General features: G+C 52.6%; 7 protein-coding genes across 7 annotated transcripts; 2 read left to right on the top strand and 5 right to left on the bottom strand.

Annotated features, from left to right (window-relative positions):
• Window positions 1-858: 858 nt before the first annotated feature.
• Window positions 859-1,877, bottom strand: COCMIDRAFT_85072 (uncharacterized protein; the record flags this gene model as incomplete). Its single annotated transcript, XM_007686066.1, has 2 exons — window positions 859-1,763; window positions 1,838-1,877. 2 exons carry the CDS (start codon window positions 1,875-1,877, stop codon window positions 859-861), a joined length of 945 nt encoding a protein of 314 aa, XP_007684256.1.
• A 1,175-nt stretch (window positions 1,878-3,052) lies between these two features.
• Window positions 3,053-6,510, bottom strand: COCMIDRAFT_85029 (uncharacterized protein; the record flags this gene model as incomplete). Its single annotated transcript, XM_007686065.1, has 3 exons — window positions 3,053-3,884; window positions 3,938-5,509; window positions 5,558-6,510. The coding sequence occupies 3 exons, from the start codon at window positions 6,508-6,510 to the stop codon at window positions 3,053-3,055; spliced, it is 3,357 nt and encodes a 1,118-aa protein (XP_007684255.1).
• A 795-nt stretch (window positions 6,511-7,305) lies between these two features.
• COCMIDRAFT_23085 (uncharacterized protein) lies at window positions 7,306-8,088 on the top strand (the record flags this gene model as incomplete). Its single annotated transcript, XM_007685980.1, has 3 exons — window positions 7,306-7,393; window positions 7,676-7,861; window positions 7,922-8,088. The coding sequence occupies 3 exons, from the start codon at window positions 7,306-7,308 to the stop codon at window positions 8,086-8,088; spliced, it is 441 nt and encodes a 146-aa protein (XP_007684170.1).
• An 891-nt stretch (window positions 8,089-8,979) lies between these two features.
• On the bottom strand, window positions 8,980-9,472 carry COCMIDRAFT_85213 (uncharacterized protein; the record flags this gene model as incomplete). The annotated part of the gene is made up of 3 exons (XM_007686064.1): window positions 8,980-9,254; window positions 9,312-9,396; window positions 9,446-9,472. 3 exons carry the CDS (start codon window positions 9,470-9,472, stop codon window positions 8,980-8,982), a joined length of 387 nt encoding a protein of 128 aa, XP_007684254.1.
• Window positions 9,473-9,797: 325 nt separating this feature from the next.
• On the top strand, window positions 9,798-10,957 carry COCMIDRAFT_33363 (uncharacterized protein; the record flags this gene model as incomplete). Its single annotated transcript, XM_007686009.1, has 2 exons — window positions 9,798-10,047; window positions 10,107-10,957. The coding sequence occupies 2 exons, from the start codon at window positions 9,798-9,800 to the stop codon at window positions 10,955-10,957; spliced, it is 1,101 nt and encodes a 366-aa protein (XP_007684199.1).
• A 1,346-nt stretch (window positions 10,958-12,303) lies between these two features.
• On the bottom strand, window positions 12,304-13,399 carry COCMIDRAFT_84966 (uncharacterized protein; the record flags this gene model as incomplete). Its single annotated transcript, XM_007686063.1, has 2 exons — window positions 12,304-12,989; window positions 13,114-13,399. The coding sequence occupies 2 exons, from the start codon at window positions 13,397-13,399 to the stop codon at window positions 12,304-12,306; spliced, it is 972 nt and encodes a 323-aa protein (XP_007684253.1).
• A 1,801-nt stretch (window positions 13,400-15,200) lies between these two features.
• COCMIDRAFT_85010 (uncharacterized protein) lies at window positions 15,201-18,244 on the bottom strand (the record flags this gene model as incomplete). Its single annotated transcript, XM_007686062.1, has 3 exons — window positions 15,201-16,025; window positions 16,217-17,874; window positions 17,962-18,244. The coding sequence occupies 3 exons, from the start codon at window positions 18,242-18,244 to the stop codon at window positions 15,201-15,203; spliced, it is 2,766 nt and encodes a 921-aa protein (XP_007684252.1).
• Between the last annotated feature and the right edge of the window lie 154 nt (window positions 18,245-18,398).

Raw genomic sequence — 18,398 nt, 5'->3', positions numbered from 1 at the left:
GTTGGGACCTTCAATGCAAGCCTATGGCAATCACAAACAAAACCCGAGGTCAAGCAAATCGACGTTTATCCTCCGGGGAGAGCTGCGAAATCGCTATGGTGTTTCTCGTAGAGGTAAGGCGCGCTATTGGGCTAAGCTGTAATAACTCTTGGATACAGTATGCCGCGCTGTGCCTTCAAAAGGCGGTATGTGAGAGGTGATAGCGACTGTGGACTTGGTCGATGGGCGTGGTCTCGTAGCAGAAGATGATGCTGCTTGAAGGTAATGTCCGCAATTGGTGGCAAACGTCAGTTGAAGAGCACAATCAGACTGCGGGGTGCTTTGCTCTATTATGTTAGTGAACAGTTGTGAAGCCGCGTGAGAGAACGGCTTTGGCGTTCGCCGTGGTTGCGGCGCGCTTGTCCCGTGATTGGATCGCGAGTCCGCAACTTCGGTTCCACGACCCTTGTTACGAAGCTATGACCATACAACTACAGTGCGCGGGGTGATTCGTACCGCATCCAGCCTTGCCTCCCAGCCCTCATGGTTTACCAATAACAATATTTGTATATCGATTGACTCACCCGGTATTGTTCTTGGGACAGGCTACCTGATGTAAAAGTACGACTGCTGGGAACAACAAGCATAATCACACGAAGTTATGCACTTGAAACCATGACGGGCGTCTGGGACATTCTTGCATACTTTGAGAGTCCGTTTTGATTTCTGCAGAATCTCCCATGGGCTGCATTACAGTACAGACCATGATACCCATAACGCCATGATACATTCAGCCCCGAACCCGTCACATCTGGTCAAGACCTTGTCCTGAGCAAAAGTTTGGCTGCCGAGTTGCTGGGGACAATAAACACATGCTGCTCAGAACATGAAAGCAGTGGCCACCATACCGAGAAATAGCGCAACGAAAGAGATGCTATTCTCGCCAGCCATACCTGTGCTGGCAGTCTTCATGACGTAATAGACGCCATTTTCATCAGCCATGCCGGTCTCAGTTGTGACTCCAGAGGCAGTGGTGGTGACAGTCGTGGCAGACTCAACCTGCCTGATGACGTTCAAACTGGGGAAGTTATATCCAATGCCAGACGATGTGTTATTAGTGGTTGAATGTGGATAGTAGGCGGCTGAAGCAGTAGTAGTAGTCGAGGGGATGTAGGCAGTCGAAGACAAGTTAGTGGGTGCGTGGGTGGAGACCAAGTCGAAAGAGGTGAAGTTCATGACTAGGGAGGTCAAGTTGAAGACTGGAGATGCCCTCGCCCCGGTAGCTGTCGGATAACTCGTGGTGGACACATTCTTGAACTCAGACCATGTTGGCTTGATGGGGAACGGTGGCTTGAGCTCAGACAGCGGGATTGCTGTAAAGGTAGCAGTGATAGTGGCCGGTGGTGGGAGGATTGAAGGCGTCGTAGTAGTTCTAACTTTGACGACCTTCTCTGTAACTGTGACTTGCGTTGTTGACTGGATTGTCGTAGTTGTGGTAAGTTCATCGCAAGCAGAGACAGGAAGGCTAGCCTGACCAGAAGATGGTGCATGGATGGCGCTGCCAGTCACAGTACGAGTAATAGTCGATGTGATAGTGACCGTGGCAGTCGGGCCCTGAGTCTCGGGGCACAGATAGGTGAGAATCGTCTGGCCGCCATGGAGCAGCACCGTATCTGTGCAGAGCTTGGGTAACTTGCTACAGCCTTCGTCACGAGCAGCCACTGCTCCAACCGGGGCGGGCTCCACGAGGTGGCCCTCCAGGCCAGTCTGGAAAGCAGCTACTACTATCTGTGTGTCAGTCTTTTACGAGACGCCGCAGGAACACTTTCTAAACATGAACAAGTGCGGAGGGACCTACCGGAAACCGCGAAGAAGGCAATGGCGCGCATGGCGTGCATGTTTCTAGCGAGGTTGGTCTTGAAGACGGTGTGAGAATGAACGATTATGGGCAGTAAAGACGGTATTATCAATCACGAAGTTGAAGGAGCGTAGTGTGGTGAGGTGAGAGAAACCTTGCGGGGTAGACGACAGTAAACAGTGCCACGGTGAAATGAGCAAAGGACTAGACCTGCGTCTTGCAAACGGCCAGTGACCAATAAGAGCGAAGCCTGTCATCGAATTTTGGAGATCGAGGCTCGTGAGCATTTGCTCTATGCTTGGTGACTGGTTCTCACTGCTCTTGCCTGTTTAGTAAGACGAATGCATCTGGTAAACAACGAACGCCAAGACAGTGTTGCCAGTGCCCAATCAAGGCAGTGGCGACAGAGTAGTCGTATACCAATACTCCTTACTTTTCCTATCCACTGACCGTATATATCGTGGCTTCTCGGTGTTAAGAGAGTGTGGCTTATAGGAATGTTATCGTATTACTTCATTACCCAAAAATGAACCTTGTATACGCGGGCACGTCGACCAACATACAAATGCATACATACAAGCTAATTGTAATGGACCCAAAAATAGGTAATACGTTCAAAATTAAGTTAATTACTAGGAGCACAACATCGACCATTAACCAGACTCAAGAAAAACTCCTTCTGCCTCATACGTTAAGAAAAAACCTAAGAAAATAATTCAGATTCATAACTCTATGTGTTCGCTCATAAAGAAACGGGCTTATATCTCGCGCCCTAGCAACAAAATTTGCATACTGTATATGTTTTTGAAAGAAACAAGTCCCTGCTTTCCAAGTTCTCCTAGGCTAAAATGAGAGAAAAAAAAATGATAGATGATGAAGAATGATGTCGAGGCCATGCAAGAAAGTGCGCGCTGCCATGCATGCCAAATGTCTAAACAAAACAAGATAAGCAGAAAATCAAGGAATGAAAATTTTGCTCAGTGTCTGTGGAAAAGAATGCCACTGAAGGATGGCTCGCGCTGAGCGTCCGTATGCAATCGCCAAAATGTCGGGAAAAGTGATATATATATGTGTGTGTGTGTGTGTGTGTGTGTGTGTGGGAGCATTGTCAAGCCTGTCGACAATGTCCATGAAAAAGTTGCGCATGTCGTGGAAATACATATGTACGAGTTTGCTGAGTCAAAGGCACTTGCCTTTAGAGTCTCCAGGTACATCTTAGCCGGGTCGTCGGAAAGCCTCCACGTTCAACGTGGGCGTTTCCACCTGTCTGTTCGTCGGCACGCCTTCATTCTTCCTCCTATCGAAGAAATTCTGGCACTCATGGCTGATGAAGGTCCATTCCGCAAGCGCACGTCCAGCATAGGTACTCGACGTCACAGCAGCACCAGTAGGCGGTGTGCTAAGGACGGGCTCGAGATTGATGCCCTTCTGCATCAAGAGGTTCTGTGCTGGAAGTGGGAGGCGTGGAGGCTGGAGGCGCATGGGTTGGTATGCGCCAAAGCGCTTGTCGACCCATTCCAGAGAGAAGCGGAAATGGTATGACCGATGGGTAACTGGCGGCGGTGCCGGTGCTGGTGTTTCGGCAGCCGGAGGAGTAGAGGATGCTTCGTTGGCCGTCGTCTTGCTGGCGTTTTCCCTGTCTTTAGCGGGCCCAGGACTCTTTGATTTAGCATTCTGCTTCGAACTTCCTCCCATGAGGCTACGCAAAATGTTCCATCTGCCTTTGCCTGAATCTTCTTCTGGAAGATCAGGCGATTCTGTTGGTGGAGGAGGTGTTGGTCGAAGCTCAGCTTCCGAAATCAAGGGAGCTGGAAGAGAGGGCTTTCGCTGATGGGGGTTTTGGACCACACCGTCGAATGTGAGAAAAGGACCACTATTGGTCACAATAGGATTATCATTACGTATGATGAGAAAGCGTCGGCCTGGTGCAGGGTTGCAAGCCTGTGTCGACGGGTAAATGGTCTGTTTACGTTCAGCCTCTTCTTGAAGCCAAAGGTAGTGAGACCAGATTGACCGGAGACGGTCGCTCAAAGCGCGTTTGATCGCTCTGCGAATATGTCAGCATACATTGTAATGATGAGAGAGTCACTTTATACTCACACTTCAACTTCGGTGTCAATACCATCAAATCGAGCAACTCGCCAGCAGATCAACCGCATAAAGTAGGCACGCACCATAGGACACCAGTGGTTGAAACGGCTTTCGAAAAATTCGGGTTCCAGCAGGAATTTGAGGCAAATCTCTTCTTTTCGTTGGTCGTCCGAGGTCAGAGTTGCCCAACTGCTATAGAGGAAGGCGTACAGCCTAATCTCGGTAGCGGTGTTGTGACTAGCAGCCATAGCTTTAAACACGGTCAGCCAAAAAGGCCAGTCCATGATCGCGTGGTGATCGCTGTCGTGTTGCTCGTAGCGAACGAGAATGACAAGGGCCTCTTCAAGAAAGTCGCAAAGGGTATAACAGGCACTGTTGTTGTAAATTGAAATCTTGCGTGCTTGTGCCTGCAGAAGACGAGCAAAACTCTCGGCAAACATCTTCCTGGCAACGTGAAGATGGGCATTTCGCTCGGAAAGGAAATCGCGTATTAACATTATGATTCGGTTTTCCTGCATCATGCGGGTGGCGTTTGCTGGTGGAAGAGCGAGGTTCGAGGCAGAAGCATCAGGTTCCAGGACATCGTCAAAGGTGATTGCCGATGTGTCTTCTGGTGGCTGCTGCTGTTGCTGCGGTACAGCATTCCTGTGGATGGTTGCATCCAGATTAACCAAAAGCTGGGCATGCACCATAATCAATCCAGGTACACAAATGCGCTCCGCATTGGTAGGCTCAAGGGGTAGGAAATCGCTGACCAGAATGTGGAAGTGCTTGACAAAAACGTAAAAAAGGTCGCTCTCGGCGCCGGACCAGCGCTTTGTCCAAAGTCCATACCAGTCAATGTTGGCCATGGCGAGCGGAGGTAAAATGGGCTTGTGCAATTGACGCACGAGCCGGTTCAGGGAAAGCAACTTGAGCGGGAGAAGCATAGGCGGGAAAGATGCTGCAACTCGGTCGGATACGGAATCCAAACGATCCATCTTTGACACACCAGACTCTTCCATTACCCGTTTCATCATTTCGAGAGATGGGCTCCATAGACGCACCAAGACATCGGCAACTCCGGGGCAGAAGCAAAAAGCATATGCACATGTCTTTCCACAGAACGTAACCAGACTTGCAGCAGCATTTCGCAAAGACATTTTCTCTACGACAAAAGCCATTTGAGACTGCAGATTTTGCGTGAAGATGTTGCGTACATTGTGGTGAACAGATTCGGCGAGGAAATCGGCCGAGCTGGAGCTGGAGGCGCCTGAACTAGTCGTGGATGCAGACAGTGGCTCTTCACGGTCTGCAAGGGCACAAAAGGGCGAGGGGTGTAGTCTCCATTCGGGTCTCTCCATGATTGCAGCGATGCCCTCGAGGATAACCGGACGGTCTGTGCCAGAGATGGACTGGTTGTTCCGGCCTGCCACGAGCTCCAAGAGACCGGTCCACCAGCCATTGAGAATGTTTACGCGGCGGTCGAGATCTTCAGGCCTGAGCTTCTGGTCTATAGGGCGATGTGCATGTTGGCGAAGAAAAGGGAGGAGGGAAGTGCGAACCACGTTTGCCTTGAGGGAACTGGATTTGGATTGGAATCTATGTATTGTTAGTCTGAGTTATGTTATTGGAACAAAGGAGCCATACTTGCGCAGATCTGCATCAAGGGATCTGAATGCGTTCCATAACTCATCCTTTTTGCGGGGCTCAATCTTGATGCCTTTCAGCTTTTCAGCAGAAATGTCGCGTGGTAGTGGAGGAACCACGTGGGTGGGGCTGACTGGCGTTTGGTGCTGGGGATAATGCGGGAGCTGTTCCGTCGAAAATGACTTGGGCACTGAGGGCGAGTTGGAGGCATTGGCAGTTGCGGTGAAGAGACCACTGAGGCGCTTGTTCTTCTTGCTCAAGGGAGTTGGGATTTCCTCTTGTACAGTGTCTCTTGCCTCGGACTCTTCGGGGATACTCTCAGTGGTCGTCTGCGTCTTCTGCTTGGCTGGCTCGACGGCTGGCTGTGTCTTTTTCGGACTAGGTTCCTTTTTCTTGAGTTTCTTATCCTTGGACGGTGACGTCGACTCTCTCGGCTGTTGCTGGCCAATGACCCATGACTTCCTGCGCAGGTTTGTCAAGGAGCGCGAGGGCGAAGGCGAGGGCGAGTCTGCCTGTTTGACAGCTTCTGGTCGGCCGCGTTCTGGTTTTGGTTCTGCGGAGGGATCTCGGCTCCTAGAGGAGAAGGGCAGAAACCTTGAGGAGCGGCGGGAGGCTGGCGTCGGTCTTAGCTGAGGCATCTGCACGTCAGGCAGCTCTGGAGCATCCTCTGACGAGGGACTGGACCCATCCGAGTGGCTCTCGGAGGTCCTCTCCTCGCTCCTGGAGCGATCGGCATCATCTTCGGAGGCTCCCCTTCGCTCAGCAACAGGCGAACCCTTGTCGAGATCCTTCACCTGGGGAAAGTATGTGTACGAGGCAGCCTTTGGCAGTTGGGCACGTTCGGGTTCCTGGGGCAGCTGGAGCACGGCGTCGGAAGTGGCTCTGTTCCTGCCGCGGAAGGCATTGGTAATGGAGTAGTGGCTGCGAGGAGCCTGCGCAACGGCGATGGGCATGGCGGAATAGGGAGCGGGCGCAGCGAAGCAGTGGCTAGACAGCCCTTCTTCAATGCAAGTTGGGTACGCGTCTCGGACAGGCTACGGGCTCATGGCGGAGTGATCGGACGGGAGGCGGCGTGGTGCTGGCAAGCTGGTGTTAGGCGGGCCGTTGACAAGGCCGTTGGACGGGCTCCAATAGAGTAGCGACAGTGGTTGCGGGAGCGACGTCACAGTAGAGGCTGAGGGGCCGGGGAGGAGGGAATAGGCAGAGGCTTATTGGAGGGGGGGAGGGGGGGACAGCGGGGATGTGCAGTAGCAGGGCAGCAGGGAGGGTGAGAGTTTGAGAAACAGAAAGGCAGTTCAGCGAGTGTTCAGTATTGGGGTGAAGCTTCAGTAGCGACAGGCAGAAGATTCAGGTTTGAGATTCTGGTCCGAGCTGGGACTGCTACTGCTGGCACTAGTACATAGATAGGACGGCTACGGGGGGGGCCAGCAGGTTGATTGAGCTAGTATTGCAGCGAGTGGTGGTGGTGCTGTGCTGCTACTCTATTGCCTCGATGGTGTGCGCGCGCGCGGGTGCAGGCCCACTGGCGGGCTAGCAGGGATGCAGGGCAGATCGTGTCGGAGCGATGGTTCTATATTAAAAACGGGCGCATTTGGTCGCAGTCGTGTCATCTGCCATTCGTCTACTGATGCGCCCTGTGCCTGTGCCTGCGCCGTTTGCCTGACGTGCTCGCTCTCGCGCATTCCCCCCATGGCCCGCTTGGCCGCTGGCTGTGTCCGTCTCGTCGACGCCATTGCCGCTTCGCCGCTATGATGATTGCAATTACTTACTTACTCGCTGCCCGGCGTGAGCGCATTATAGCCAAGGGCCGTGTTGGCTATGGATCGAGGAATGAAGGTACTTAGTGACTGCACATAAGTATGATCAATAATGCTCTGCCCAGTGCACCCGCCCCCTAACAGGCCCCTACTGCTCGCCGCTGCTGCTGCTACTCGCTCTCGCTAGGCCCCAGTGGGCCCGCCGAACCATCTTGTTTTTTTGCGACGTGAACTGTGAACACTGCAATCTCTGCAGCGGCCTTGACCGCAATCTCCCTGCCCACTGCTCTGACCTGACACACTGCTTGTGGCCCTCGCGTGCCTATCGCCCGGTTTCAGCGTGAAGACATTGTTGCGTCAGCCCCGGGCGCCGCCTGTCCCTCGCCTGCGCGTCTTGCTTCGCCTACCGCTGCTGCTTCTGTTGCTGCTGCTGCTGCTGCTGCCGCTGCTACTACCGACTACTCCTGCTGGCAATGCCACATGGACATGGATACGAATACGGCTGGCTGCCATCCAGGGTCAACCCCTCAATTGGCCGTCCGTCCAAGTACGTCCGCCTTGATCCATACCATGGACATCCACTAGTCGTGCACCATGCATGCCGAAGCCCTAAGTGTACACATGCGGCAGAGCCCATCCGCTGCTGCATTCAACATTTCCGCCCTCAGGCCCACGCTTTCGCCCTGTTCCTCCGACTTTCCGACCACACTAGCCGCCAATATCGGGAATTGCTGCCTGCAAGACAGTCGGCACTGCATCCCGTGGCTTATCTGAGGGGCCGTGGTTTGCTCAATTTGTTTGGGACATGCACATGTAATGCAGCAGATCAATCGGCCTATGCTGCACGGCGCGGAACAGCCTGCGTCGAGTCAGTCGCGAAATACACATACCTACGTGTCGTACGCGCATGTTGATCAAAACAGCAGTCTACCACCCGCTAGCATCCTTACTACTGCCATGTTGCCTACCGTGCGTCTTGCTGACTGACCTTGTCCTTCCTCATCATCAGTCTGACGCTCCCAAAAGCAATTCACTCTTGGCAACTCTTGTCCCCCATGCCGCCGAAACCCATACCCCGCCACCCTCTCCGCGTCCTGCATGTGCATGCCACGCACACGCATCCAACAAACTTGCTTCTCCTGCGATAGGCTTCGTCATACACAATGGCGCTCACAAAAAGTACTGCCTTCAACAACCAAAGGGGCGGCCTCCATGCCAGTCTGTGCTGACATTGTTGCGGGATATTTACATCATAAGTGTGATGAGCGTGTAGATCAATGACCGCCAATGACCGCCGACAACCATGGCTGCTGAATAGCTCACACTCGCATTCGGCCCCCCGACAATGTGCACGTACACGTACTTAGATCCAGCCAATATGCTCAAATCACCCCCCGTGCAACCCCATCCATGTCCTGCTACTTTACCCTTGATCCCTCCACCAATCTACCATGTCCATGTTCACTCAAATCAATCAATCAAACAACCAATCCACATAGGCCCCATCACATAAGCAATCCATATCGTCATTCGCATATCTCATCACGTGATATACATGTTCCCAGACAATGCACCCAATGGCTCGGCATATTGTTGCCAAAGTGGTATTGACACAGTCGCTAGTATCTTGATACATCTAGTCCTTCACCCAGCAATCTTCTGCGTCTAGTGGGTAGCACCGGGGGTGGTGATGCTCTCGTCCTCCTCCTCAAACCAGTCCTCCTGGGGCAGGACCTCGCCGTCCTCGGATGAAGCGCCCTCAACCTCAACAGTCTGTGTCTCGTATGCCTTGAGCTCGCTCGCAATGTCCGTCTCCTCGGGAGATGCAGGGGCCTTGGGAATGGCAAACTTCTTGACCTGGCCCTCGGCGTCAGAGGCCTTGACTTGCGGGACCTTGTAGTTCTTGAGCTCGCGGAGGTACATGTCCTGCACCAGGTCGGCTACAACACCAATTGGGTCAGTATTGTCGGATTTTCGAGCGGCTTAGGATGAATCACCTGATCGGACGGCGGTGGGGGTGATGAAGGTGCGGCGAGCGACGTAGGCAGGTTGTTGCCGGGCGACGCGGACGAGCGCCTGGCGCTGCAGCGGATCAGTACACATCCAATTCTCACCAGTCAGAAAAGCCTACCGAGGCCCTGATGGATTGCGCAATCATTGTTGATATGTCGGGGGTGGGGAGCTGGCAATTGGAAGCTACAAGGTGAAGGTCGATGTTGGGGAAAAACCGTGGACCGCAGCTTGACCTGCCGCCCAAGGCGGTTTAGCGCGGGCGGGCTGCCAAGCCTTGCAGGCAACGGGCTGCGCGCTGGAGAGACATAAGGTTTCCATTGCCGTTCTCCGACCTTCGTTCCTCCAGCCCTCGACAACCACACTCGTTTCCTGCGTCCCTTGCCCAAGAGCAGTCTCCAAGTGTCGGTCTCGCGAGCCCGTAGCTAGAATCCAGAATACAAGCCTAGAACTTCGTGAAGAAAGAAAGAAACATGTCTTACGCACCCGACGGCCGCCTCCTGTCGCCTGGTGAGGTCTACGAAGCGGCGCCTGTGCAGGTCAAGGACGACGAGTGGCAAGAGGACCTGAATGTTGCTTTGATCTGCCCCGACTGCAAAGAGAACCCTCCCAATCTGGTGGAAGAGTTCAGCGCTGGCGATACTATCTGTGGCTCCTGTGGTCGCGTCCTTGCCGACAGAATCATCGACACCCGCTCGGAATGGAGAACCTTCTCCAACGACGGCAAGTGACGCCTTCCTACTTGCATAAGTGAGGTGCATGCTGACATTATATGCTTTCAGACCAGGGTAACGATGATCCATCACGTATTGGTGACGCTGCCAACCCGCTTCTGCACGGCTCCCAGCTTCAGACTGAGATCGGTTTCGGTGACGGCGGCATGAGGGTTCGCGATCTTTCCAGGGCTCATAACAAGAGCAACCATGACAAGGTCAACAAGGCACTGCAAGCTGCCTACGGTCAGATTACAGCGCTCTGTGACAGTCAGAACATCAGCAGGCCGACAGCCGAAACGGCCAAGATGCTTTACAAGATGACGGATGACGCGAAGCTGTTCAAGGGCAAATCACAGGATGCCATCATCGCCGGCTGTATCTTCATCGCATGCCGAAAGCACGACCAGCAGCGCAGTTTCCGCGAAATCTTCAAGATGACCAACGTGTCCAAGAAGGAAGTCGGTCGCACCTTCAAGGTCCTCGAAGCCTTTATCCAAAAATCACAGAACAGCGGGCCATCAGTCGCCGGAAATGGAGCTGTCATCGACACTGTCAACCTGCTCAACCAAAAGGGCGGTACCACTGCCACCAGCGCCGCCAGCCTCATGCCTCGTGCCTGTGCCAAGCTGGCTCTGGGCACCCAAGTCCAGATGGTGGCCGAAGAATGTGCCGACCAGGTCGCTCACTACGGTGTTGCCGCCGGTCGATCCCCTCTGTCCATTGCTGGTGCTTGTCTCTACCTGGTCTCACATCTCATGGGCCAACCCAAATCACCAAAGGAAATCGGTCTCGCCGTCGAAGTCAGCGACGGCACTATTCGTACCGCGTACAAACTCATGCATATGGAGCAGGATAAAATCATCAAGGATGAATGGATTGTAAAGGGTGGCGATCGGTCTAGGATCCCCGCTGCGTAGATTATTTTTTCTTGTTTCAATTACTACAACAGGGAACTTGGGCAGGCTGGGTATTGTACGGGTTTCACGTTTTGGGACTTTTTTTTTCTCTTACTTTTTCATTTTCCTTTCTATTATCAAACACCTGTTCTTCCTTTTCTTCTCTCATCAAAATCAACATCTCATGGCATTAAGATGGTCTGGAGTTTTATCCCCTGTTTTAGACCTGTTTTTCTTTTCTTAGTTCTTCGGTTCCCTATCTTGGGTTTCTTTTTTTTTGGTCTACCAACTTTTTTGGTTCTGCAAACTATAACGTCTGGGGGAGGGGACGGGAAGAAAGATCGAGACGGCCAATTTGCCATGAAAAAGATATGATACCCGGATAGATTGGCGGGGGGAGGTGAGGGGTAAATTCGGAAGGAGAATATTCAGATTGTGAAAAAAAAATGGGCGTTTTTGATTTTGTGCGATTATGAAGTAATGTGGGAGGGGAACTACTACTAGATAAGAAAATGAGAATGTTACTGTGGTGGACTACCAGTCAGTGTGCAAATGGTGATTAAAATGTAGTGTGATATGGTTGTTGTATACCGTGATGCTGCTGCATCTATCCCGTTCAAGTCTTCACATGCCATATCCGTTACCTCTTTCCCACTGACATGGACACTTTGATGTTTAGATACTACTGCCTATCCAACTAACACCACATCCACTGGCTATCTTCACTTTCATTTGATATCGAGCGATTTCTACTCGCTGAGAACAGACTCTGCTTCCGTTACGACAATCAAGTCCAGATACTTTGACTTGGTTGCCTTTTCAACACCTACGCCCACATTGGCTATTGTATGGAAAGACTTCCCAGACTATGATTCACCACAACATATCCTCCATGGGAAAGAAAAAATTTATCCTACGCACCAATAACTTATATTTCACCAAAGGGCAAAAGGCAAAAAAAAACAAAAAAGTGGGTGGGGAGGGGGGGGGAAAGAGTCATACAACTACACCCACTTCTTCTTTTTTTTTCCTGAAGAAAAAGATAATCTAATATGCTATATATGCTAAAGGGAAAGAAGAAAAAAAGAAACAAAGAAAGATAACAGAAAATTCAAATTCATTAACCGTATATCAATTCTAAAAAAAAAATCTCCAAATCTAACCAAATTAAGGATATTCACCAAACTAAAAAAAAAACCTCACCCAGCCTACCCTACCATTTTCCCAGAAACTTTCTTCTATAGATATATAGATATATCTCTCTATACAATAGCAATCACAACATACTTGTATAACAAACTTTACCCCCCTTGCCCCGTGACCCCAATGCATACATATACACACATATCCAACCCCAAACCACCCATTCAAACCTCCAACATCCTTCCCTTCATCCACTCGCCAAACCCTCCTTCAGCAACACTCTTACTAAACGCGACCCAAAACGCCTGTTTCTCACTCACGGGCCTCGCACACCGCTCCACCAGCGCTTTAACTTTGATATCCCGTAGGCCTTTAATCGCCATGACCTGCTCCGCCCACTCGAGATCCACGCCGCCGAAATCCCCACTGCCGCCCAGCCACTCGTTCTTCATGCGGAGCATGGTATCAAAGTCGGAGGGGTTCATGGGCGTGATGGAGTCCCAGGCTTGGTCGGGTTTTCCCGCGATCATTTGAAGTTTGAGGGTGCTGAGATGTATGCTGGATCCGCCGCCTGCGGCTAGGGTGTTGTCGGTTGCGCCGGCGAGGTAGGCGCACATGCCTGCCCATTCTGCGCGGTCGAATTCTTTGGCGTAGGGTAGGGCTTTCTTGGTTAGACTGAGGTGGCGGATTGAGGATCGGCTGAGGGGGGTGAGGTCGGAGAGGAAGGGTACGACGGCTTCGATGCTCATGTGGAAACTGAACGTGTAGGTGGAGTAGAGCATTTTGCTTGCTTCGGCGTGGATTTGCGAGTTTATGCACATGAGGGAGGGAACTGTGTAGCGGAGACGTGCGGTGTAGGGCGAGAGGAGGACGCGGTAGGTCGTTGGTGCCGTGGTTGTAAGAAACGGGCCTCGGAAAGTTGAGTTAGCAGGTGTCTCTTTTTGTCTGATAGAGCATTTAAGAGCCATCCGTGTTTTGTGTGTTGCGCCCTCAAAATCCATGGTATTTCCAAGCGGTTGGAGAATCCGACTTACCAGTCCTGACATGATAAGTACTCCTCCTTTTCCATGTCTTCAAGCCTTGACCTCCCAACCAAGGATCTATTGTCCGTACGCTCAAAGTGAACGGGTCATTGTTCGTGTCCTCGGAGAAGTAGGTATGGAAATCGGGTACCAAGTTCGCGACCGACGTTCCGCGTCCAGAGTAGGGTGTCTTCGAGGGTAGCAGTAGATATTCGTAGATCATAAGGCGGATCTCGAAAGGTAACCGAAGAAGTGACGAGGTTGGAAGACCCTCAGTGATGGTAGGGGTTGAATCCATGACAAAGAGTTATCTGCAGCTGAAACTTGGGCGCAACCTACACAGTCGAAGCGTACTAGATGCCACAAAATGTGTTGGATTACGACCTCCCAGGACCACGACTGATGTCAGAGAGCAAGGGAACTTTTAATCAGGCAATCAATCAGCGTAACCCTTCAGACTGTGGCGTGACTCAGATGCTTCTCAGCTTCTGGAAACAATGGCTAGCAGAGCAAGGTGCAGGGCATAAAACGCGCAGTCAGAACTAAAAAAGAAGGTTTGCAAGCAGTGGACGCGCAGGACGGGCTCGCCGCCATTTTGTTTATCAACGTGTTAGGCATTGCGTGTTATCCCGTCTCGTCACCGGCATTACAATGCTGAAAAATAAACTCGGGCAATACCTTGATGACCAGGATGCATGGCCGAGATCACCTTACCACGTATGGTAAGGACCGTTGGGCGATCTGTACTCGATACAGTATGGCCGCAGATCTAGAAGTGCAGTAGCTTGCCGGACGTTGGCTGAGGTGGAAGTGACATTCCGAGGGCGTTGCTATCGATAAGGTTGCAGGCGGTGAAGAAATGTAAGACACAAGTCCGGCATCGCTGCTGTGAATTGCGTGTTACACCGAGATTATTTCAACAATCCGTAATCCGGCATATCGAAGTTGCTGACTTCACGTGAAGCCTTCCGGCTAGTTCCAGTACCGACGTTACTATTTTGTCAGAATAGTCTCGGCAGAGATTGTGAAAGATCCTATCGCAATGACGAAATCCAGACTCCAGCTGAGCAAGGTGGCTGTCGGATAAGGTAGTGATAGTGCGAAAATCACACCGGGGATGCGTCGGAACCACCACAATTGTTTGCATGCCAGATATCGGCCCTTTTGATTAAGATTCGGAAAACATGCCCTGGCCTGCCCTTGTGTTGTGCCTTAGCGTGGCAATGGCTGTTGTAGTTACATAGAGTAGTGTAGGGCGGTCAGGTGGCGGGAAAAGCCATGCTGGTTCCATGGCGGAGCTGTGATGAATGTATAGCTGTAGAGTAGTACTGGCATTGGATTGATGGAAAAATGTGAGCGTTCACCATGTACTCGTGCACAATTGTCGTGGGCAAAATGGTTAGCGTGTCAACCCAAACCGGTACGTACCTGCAGCGCTGGACCCTGTGCCAAGGCCCAAACGTCATCGCAACAGGACGAGGCAGTCTGCATCCGAACACATCTATCGGCATCCTCGCAAACTGGCGGGTCTCAAATATTCACAGTGGCCTGCAGAATTACGCAAATTCTCCACAGCAATGAAAACACGAGTTCATGCCATGTTCAATGATATCATTGCTCAGCTGTAGCAGCTCCATCCCCAACTCCGTTGAGTTATCCTAATCTCAAGTGTTGCTCTTTGCCCACCCCCCCTTAAACCTTTAGCTATACCCTAATACAATTTTCTCTCAAAGTGCCAGAGAAGAAAAGTCGAGTGCAAGCAGAAAACCAGACAAACAAACATCTTTTTGAGTTTATCCCTCCCTTGCGGATATGAACACCTCGCGACTGAGCACGTAAACTTTAACCAAGTGACCCGTGAAAAAGAGAGGATGCAAGAGGAGAGGAACAAGAAACGAGATTGTCATAATACAAAATCTGAGGCCTTATCAAGCGTATCAAAGAAACATGCTTTTCCGTGCCATCAGTCAACTCAAAAGAAACGGGAAAAAGAGAAATTGGTCATTGGCCATACCCATTCGTCATCATGATAGGACTTGACCACGTCCCCTTAAGCACGCATCCACTTCTCCCAATTATGATTATATGAGAGACGGCATCTAGTGCTGCCCGTAATTTCCGCCCCAACCTCCGCGGTTGTAGCTGTTACCGTATGCTCCGAATCCACCGTAGTTGCCGTAGCCGCTCTGCTGGTGGCTTCCAGAAGTCTGGTGACCAAGCCCGCCTAGGCCACCGTATCCGCTGTTACCAAGGTGGCTAGGGTAACCACCATAGCCTTGCTGAGCATGCTGAGGTCCGCCTTGTCCGGGAGTGCTCTGGTTAGCTGAGCCAGGACGACCAGGCTGGGCCCCAAGAGCGGAAGGGCTTGGTCCTCCGCTCTTGTAGTCACTGGAAGGCTTGAGGGCATCGTCGCCAATACCTTGTCCACTCTGCTGACCATAAGAGCTCTGGTGGAAGTTTCCAGGACGAGTAAAAGTATCGGGAATGGCGCCGAACCCAGCAGCTCCAGCAGTTGCGCTAGGGTTCTGAGATGCGGCCGAAGCTGAACGACCGTAATCGCCGAAACCTCCAGCTCCGCCACTGCCACGGTCGTGCAAAGAAGACGCACCAAAGCCTCCAGCATTTGCTGGAGAAGATGAGTGCTGATCGAACGAAGCCTGAGGAGACATGCCGTAGTGGTGGGGTTGACCGTACATGCCCTTTCCGAACGATCCATAACCGGCTGCTCCTTGGCCGTATCCTCCAAACTGGTTCATGTAGTTGGCGTAGTATGGGCTGCCATAGTAGGGGTGGTTGTAGGGATAACCAGCGCCATGGCCATGCTGCGCGTGCTGGCCTTGTGCACCATGTCCTTGACCAGCCATGGCTGCTGGGTTAGGGGTGTTGTGTCCGCTGTTCTGAGCGTCGCCGTACCGGCTCTGAGACTATTTCATTTCTTAGCATGTTGCAGTCAATGGGCGAGGAGTTCTGGCTCAGCTGCTGTCCTTACTCGGTTCACGACCTTTGCTAGCTCCTCACAAAACATATCGTCTGTACGAGATGTTTCGAAGTGGATAGCATAATGGTCGGCCACGAATTTGGCGAGCTCGGCATGAGTCCGGAGTATTCTACTTACCTGTGGAAGCTGACTCTGAGCATAAGCCGAGTCAGTAGGTCCAGAACCAAAAGCGCTGCCAGTACGCTGTTGCGCGGAACCAGCTTCTTGCTGGGTTTGTGCGATAGGCTGACCGTAGCTACCATAGTAGTTCTGGTATTGCGCACGTTGCTCAGCGGTGAGATATGAGGGGTAGTTGTCTGGGGCAGACGAGAAGGCACCGGGCTGGGATGGTGCTTGGCTTTGCTGAGCAGCGTAGTCGTAGCCAGGGGTCTGCGAGTTGTTTGATTGTGGAATCTGTTGGCCGAATGGGTCATACGGCTTCTGAGGTGGGGCAGAGGCTTCCGACTGGATGCCTGGCTGGCCATATCTGGCAAACTGGTTGTAGGGTTGATTTGATTGGGATCCCTGGTTCTGCATGGCCTGGGATGCAAGTGGGTTTGAGGGCGATTGGGGTAGAGTAGGCTGGTTTTGAGGAGCAGGGGGTAGTCCTGGGGCCTGCTTTGGTGTAGAAACGGACTCCTGCGGCTGAGTCTCTGCTTGGGGTGGTGCCTGGCGTGGAGCTGGGGGAAGAGAGGCTCTGGGCTGTGCAACAGGCGAATGTTGCGGTGGTTGAGTCCTAGTCTCCGCCTCTTCTCTGTCCTCATCAACATCTGGGTCAGATCCCTCACCCAAGCCCATGCTACCAAACTGAACAGCCGCCCTGTCAACAGCATGATTTCCAGGCATAACAACTGCCTCTTGTTGCTCAACCAGCCTCCTCTGGAAGCTTGCGCTTCGGTGCGGGGTTCCTGAAGTCGCCTTCAATGCGGTCGTCTGGTATCCTCCAACAGCGGGACGGCCAATGGGTGCTTGGGTTGGCCCGTTCAAGGGGGTGGCAACAGCGCTTCCAATATCCTTTGAGCTTGCAACAGTGCTGAAAGCTGTCTCTGTAGGGGGCGGGTGTGACTCGTCAGGAAGATGTTCAACATTCTCTTGTGTCAATTGATCCGCAGATGGTGGCAGGGCGACTTCGGGAGTAGCCACTCCAGGGCTCTTGTCTGGCGTCTTCTTGGGCGTATCCTCAATGGTTGGTGGTGGTGTTTCAACAGGCTTCTCTACAACTGGGGGTATGGGTTGCTCCTCGATCGGGACAACTGGTTCAGTGGGAACGTCGTTTGCGGGCGTGGCTTCAGGTACTTGCGGGGGCGCTTCGGGAGCTGCAGCGGGGGCAGGCTTCGGGGCTGCTTTGGGTACCGCGGGTGCGGGTGCGGGCTTTGGTGCGGCAAACATGCTCGCCCAAGTCTTCTTTGCAACTGTAATAGTAGCCTCGACAGCAGGCTTGATGACTTCTGGGGTACTCTCGGGCGCCTGCGCAGTCGTCTCGTCGTGTTTGTCCTCGTTGGGCTCTTCTCCAATAGCAGGCGTGTCCCATGCAGAGGACTCGTTCGTCGGGACTGATCCAGCAGCCGTACGAGGTCCAGCAGCAGCCCCGCCACGGCCACCTCGAATGCCACCACGACCACGATCGGTGCCCCGACCTCCACGGCCTCCACGACCGCTGTCGACACCGCGACGGGCGCCATCAGGCCGACCACGCAGACTGGAGGTTCCATCGGCCGGAGCGACGCCATCTTTCGCCTTGGAGCGGGACCTGTCCTTTACCTTCTTAGGGACTTCTGAGAATTGAGAGACGGAGCCTGTACAATGTCAGCAAACAACGAGTCCCTTGTTGTGCAGAGTGCAGTCCCGCGTGCGCAGTGCACGGGCGCAGGAGGGGCGCTCACCCTCACTAATCTTCTCAATGGTGGTTTGCAGGTCGCCATCAGATTCTTCGATTGCGAGCACTAGGTCGGCGTCGGTCCATTCAGGAAACAGTTCCTTAAGTGTGGGTAACTGTGAGTTGTAGCGCTTCTTAAGCTCTCCGAGCTCGCCTTGGTCTGCTGATGTGTCAATGGTTGAAGATGCGCTGTCGCCGTTTGTTTTCCTGGGCCCTCGAGAGCCGTATGATGCCCTGCCGCCGCGGGCAGAGCTCCTGCCTCGCGCAGGCCGAGATGGTGCTTCAGACATTGAATCTGTGTGGGGTGTGGACAAGCCGCTGGCGACTTTGGGTTGTGTGAATGTGTGGGCGGGTGTGGTGGACGTGCGTGGTGATGATGTAGAAGGAGGTAAAGTTGGGGAAAGCTAAAGGGCAAGCGACCACGTCGTCTTGGCACTGGAAGTT

Source organism: Bipolaris oryzae (assembly GCF_000523455.1).
Source record: "Bipolaris oryzae ATCC 44560 unplaced genomic scaffold scaffold_15, whole genome shotgun sequence".
NCBI classification, from domain to species: Eukaryota; Fungi; Ascomycota; class Dothideomycetes; order Pleosporales; family Pleosporaceae; genus Bipolaris; species Bipolaris oryzae.
The sequence above is the reverse complement of the archived record's forward strand: the minus strand, read 5'-3'. Positions and strand labels throughout refer to the sequence as shown.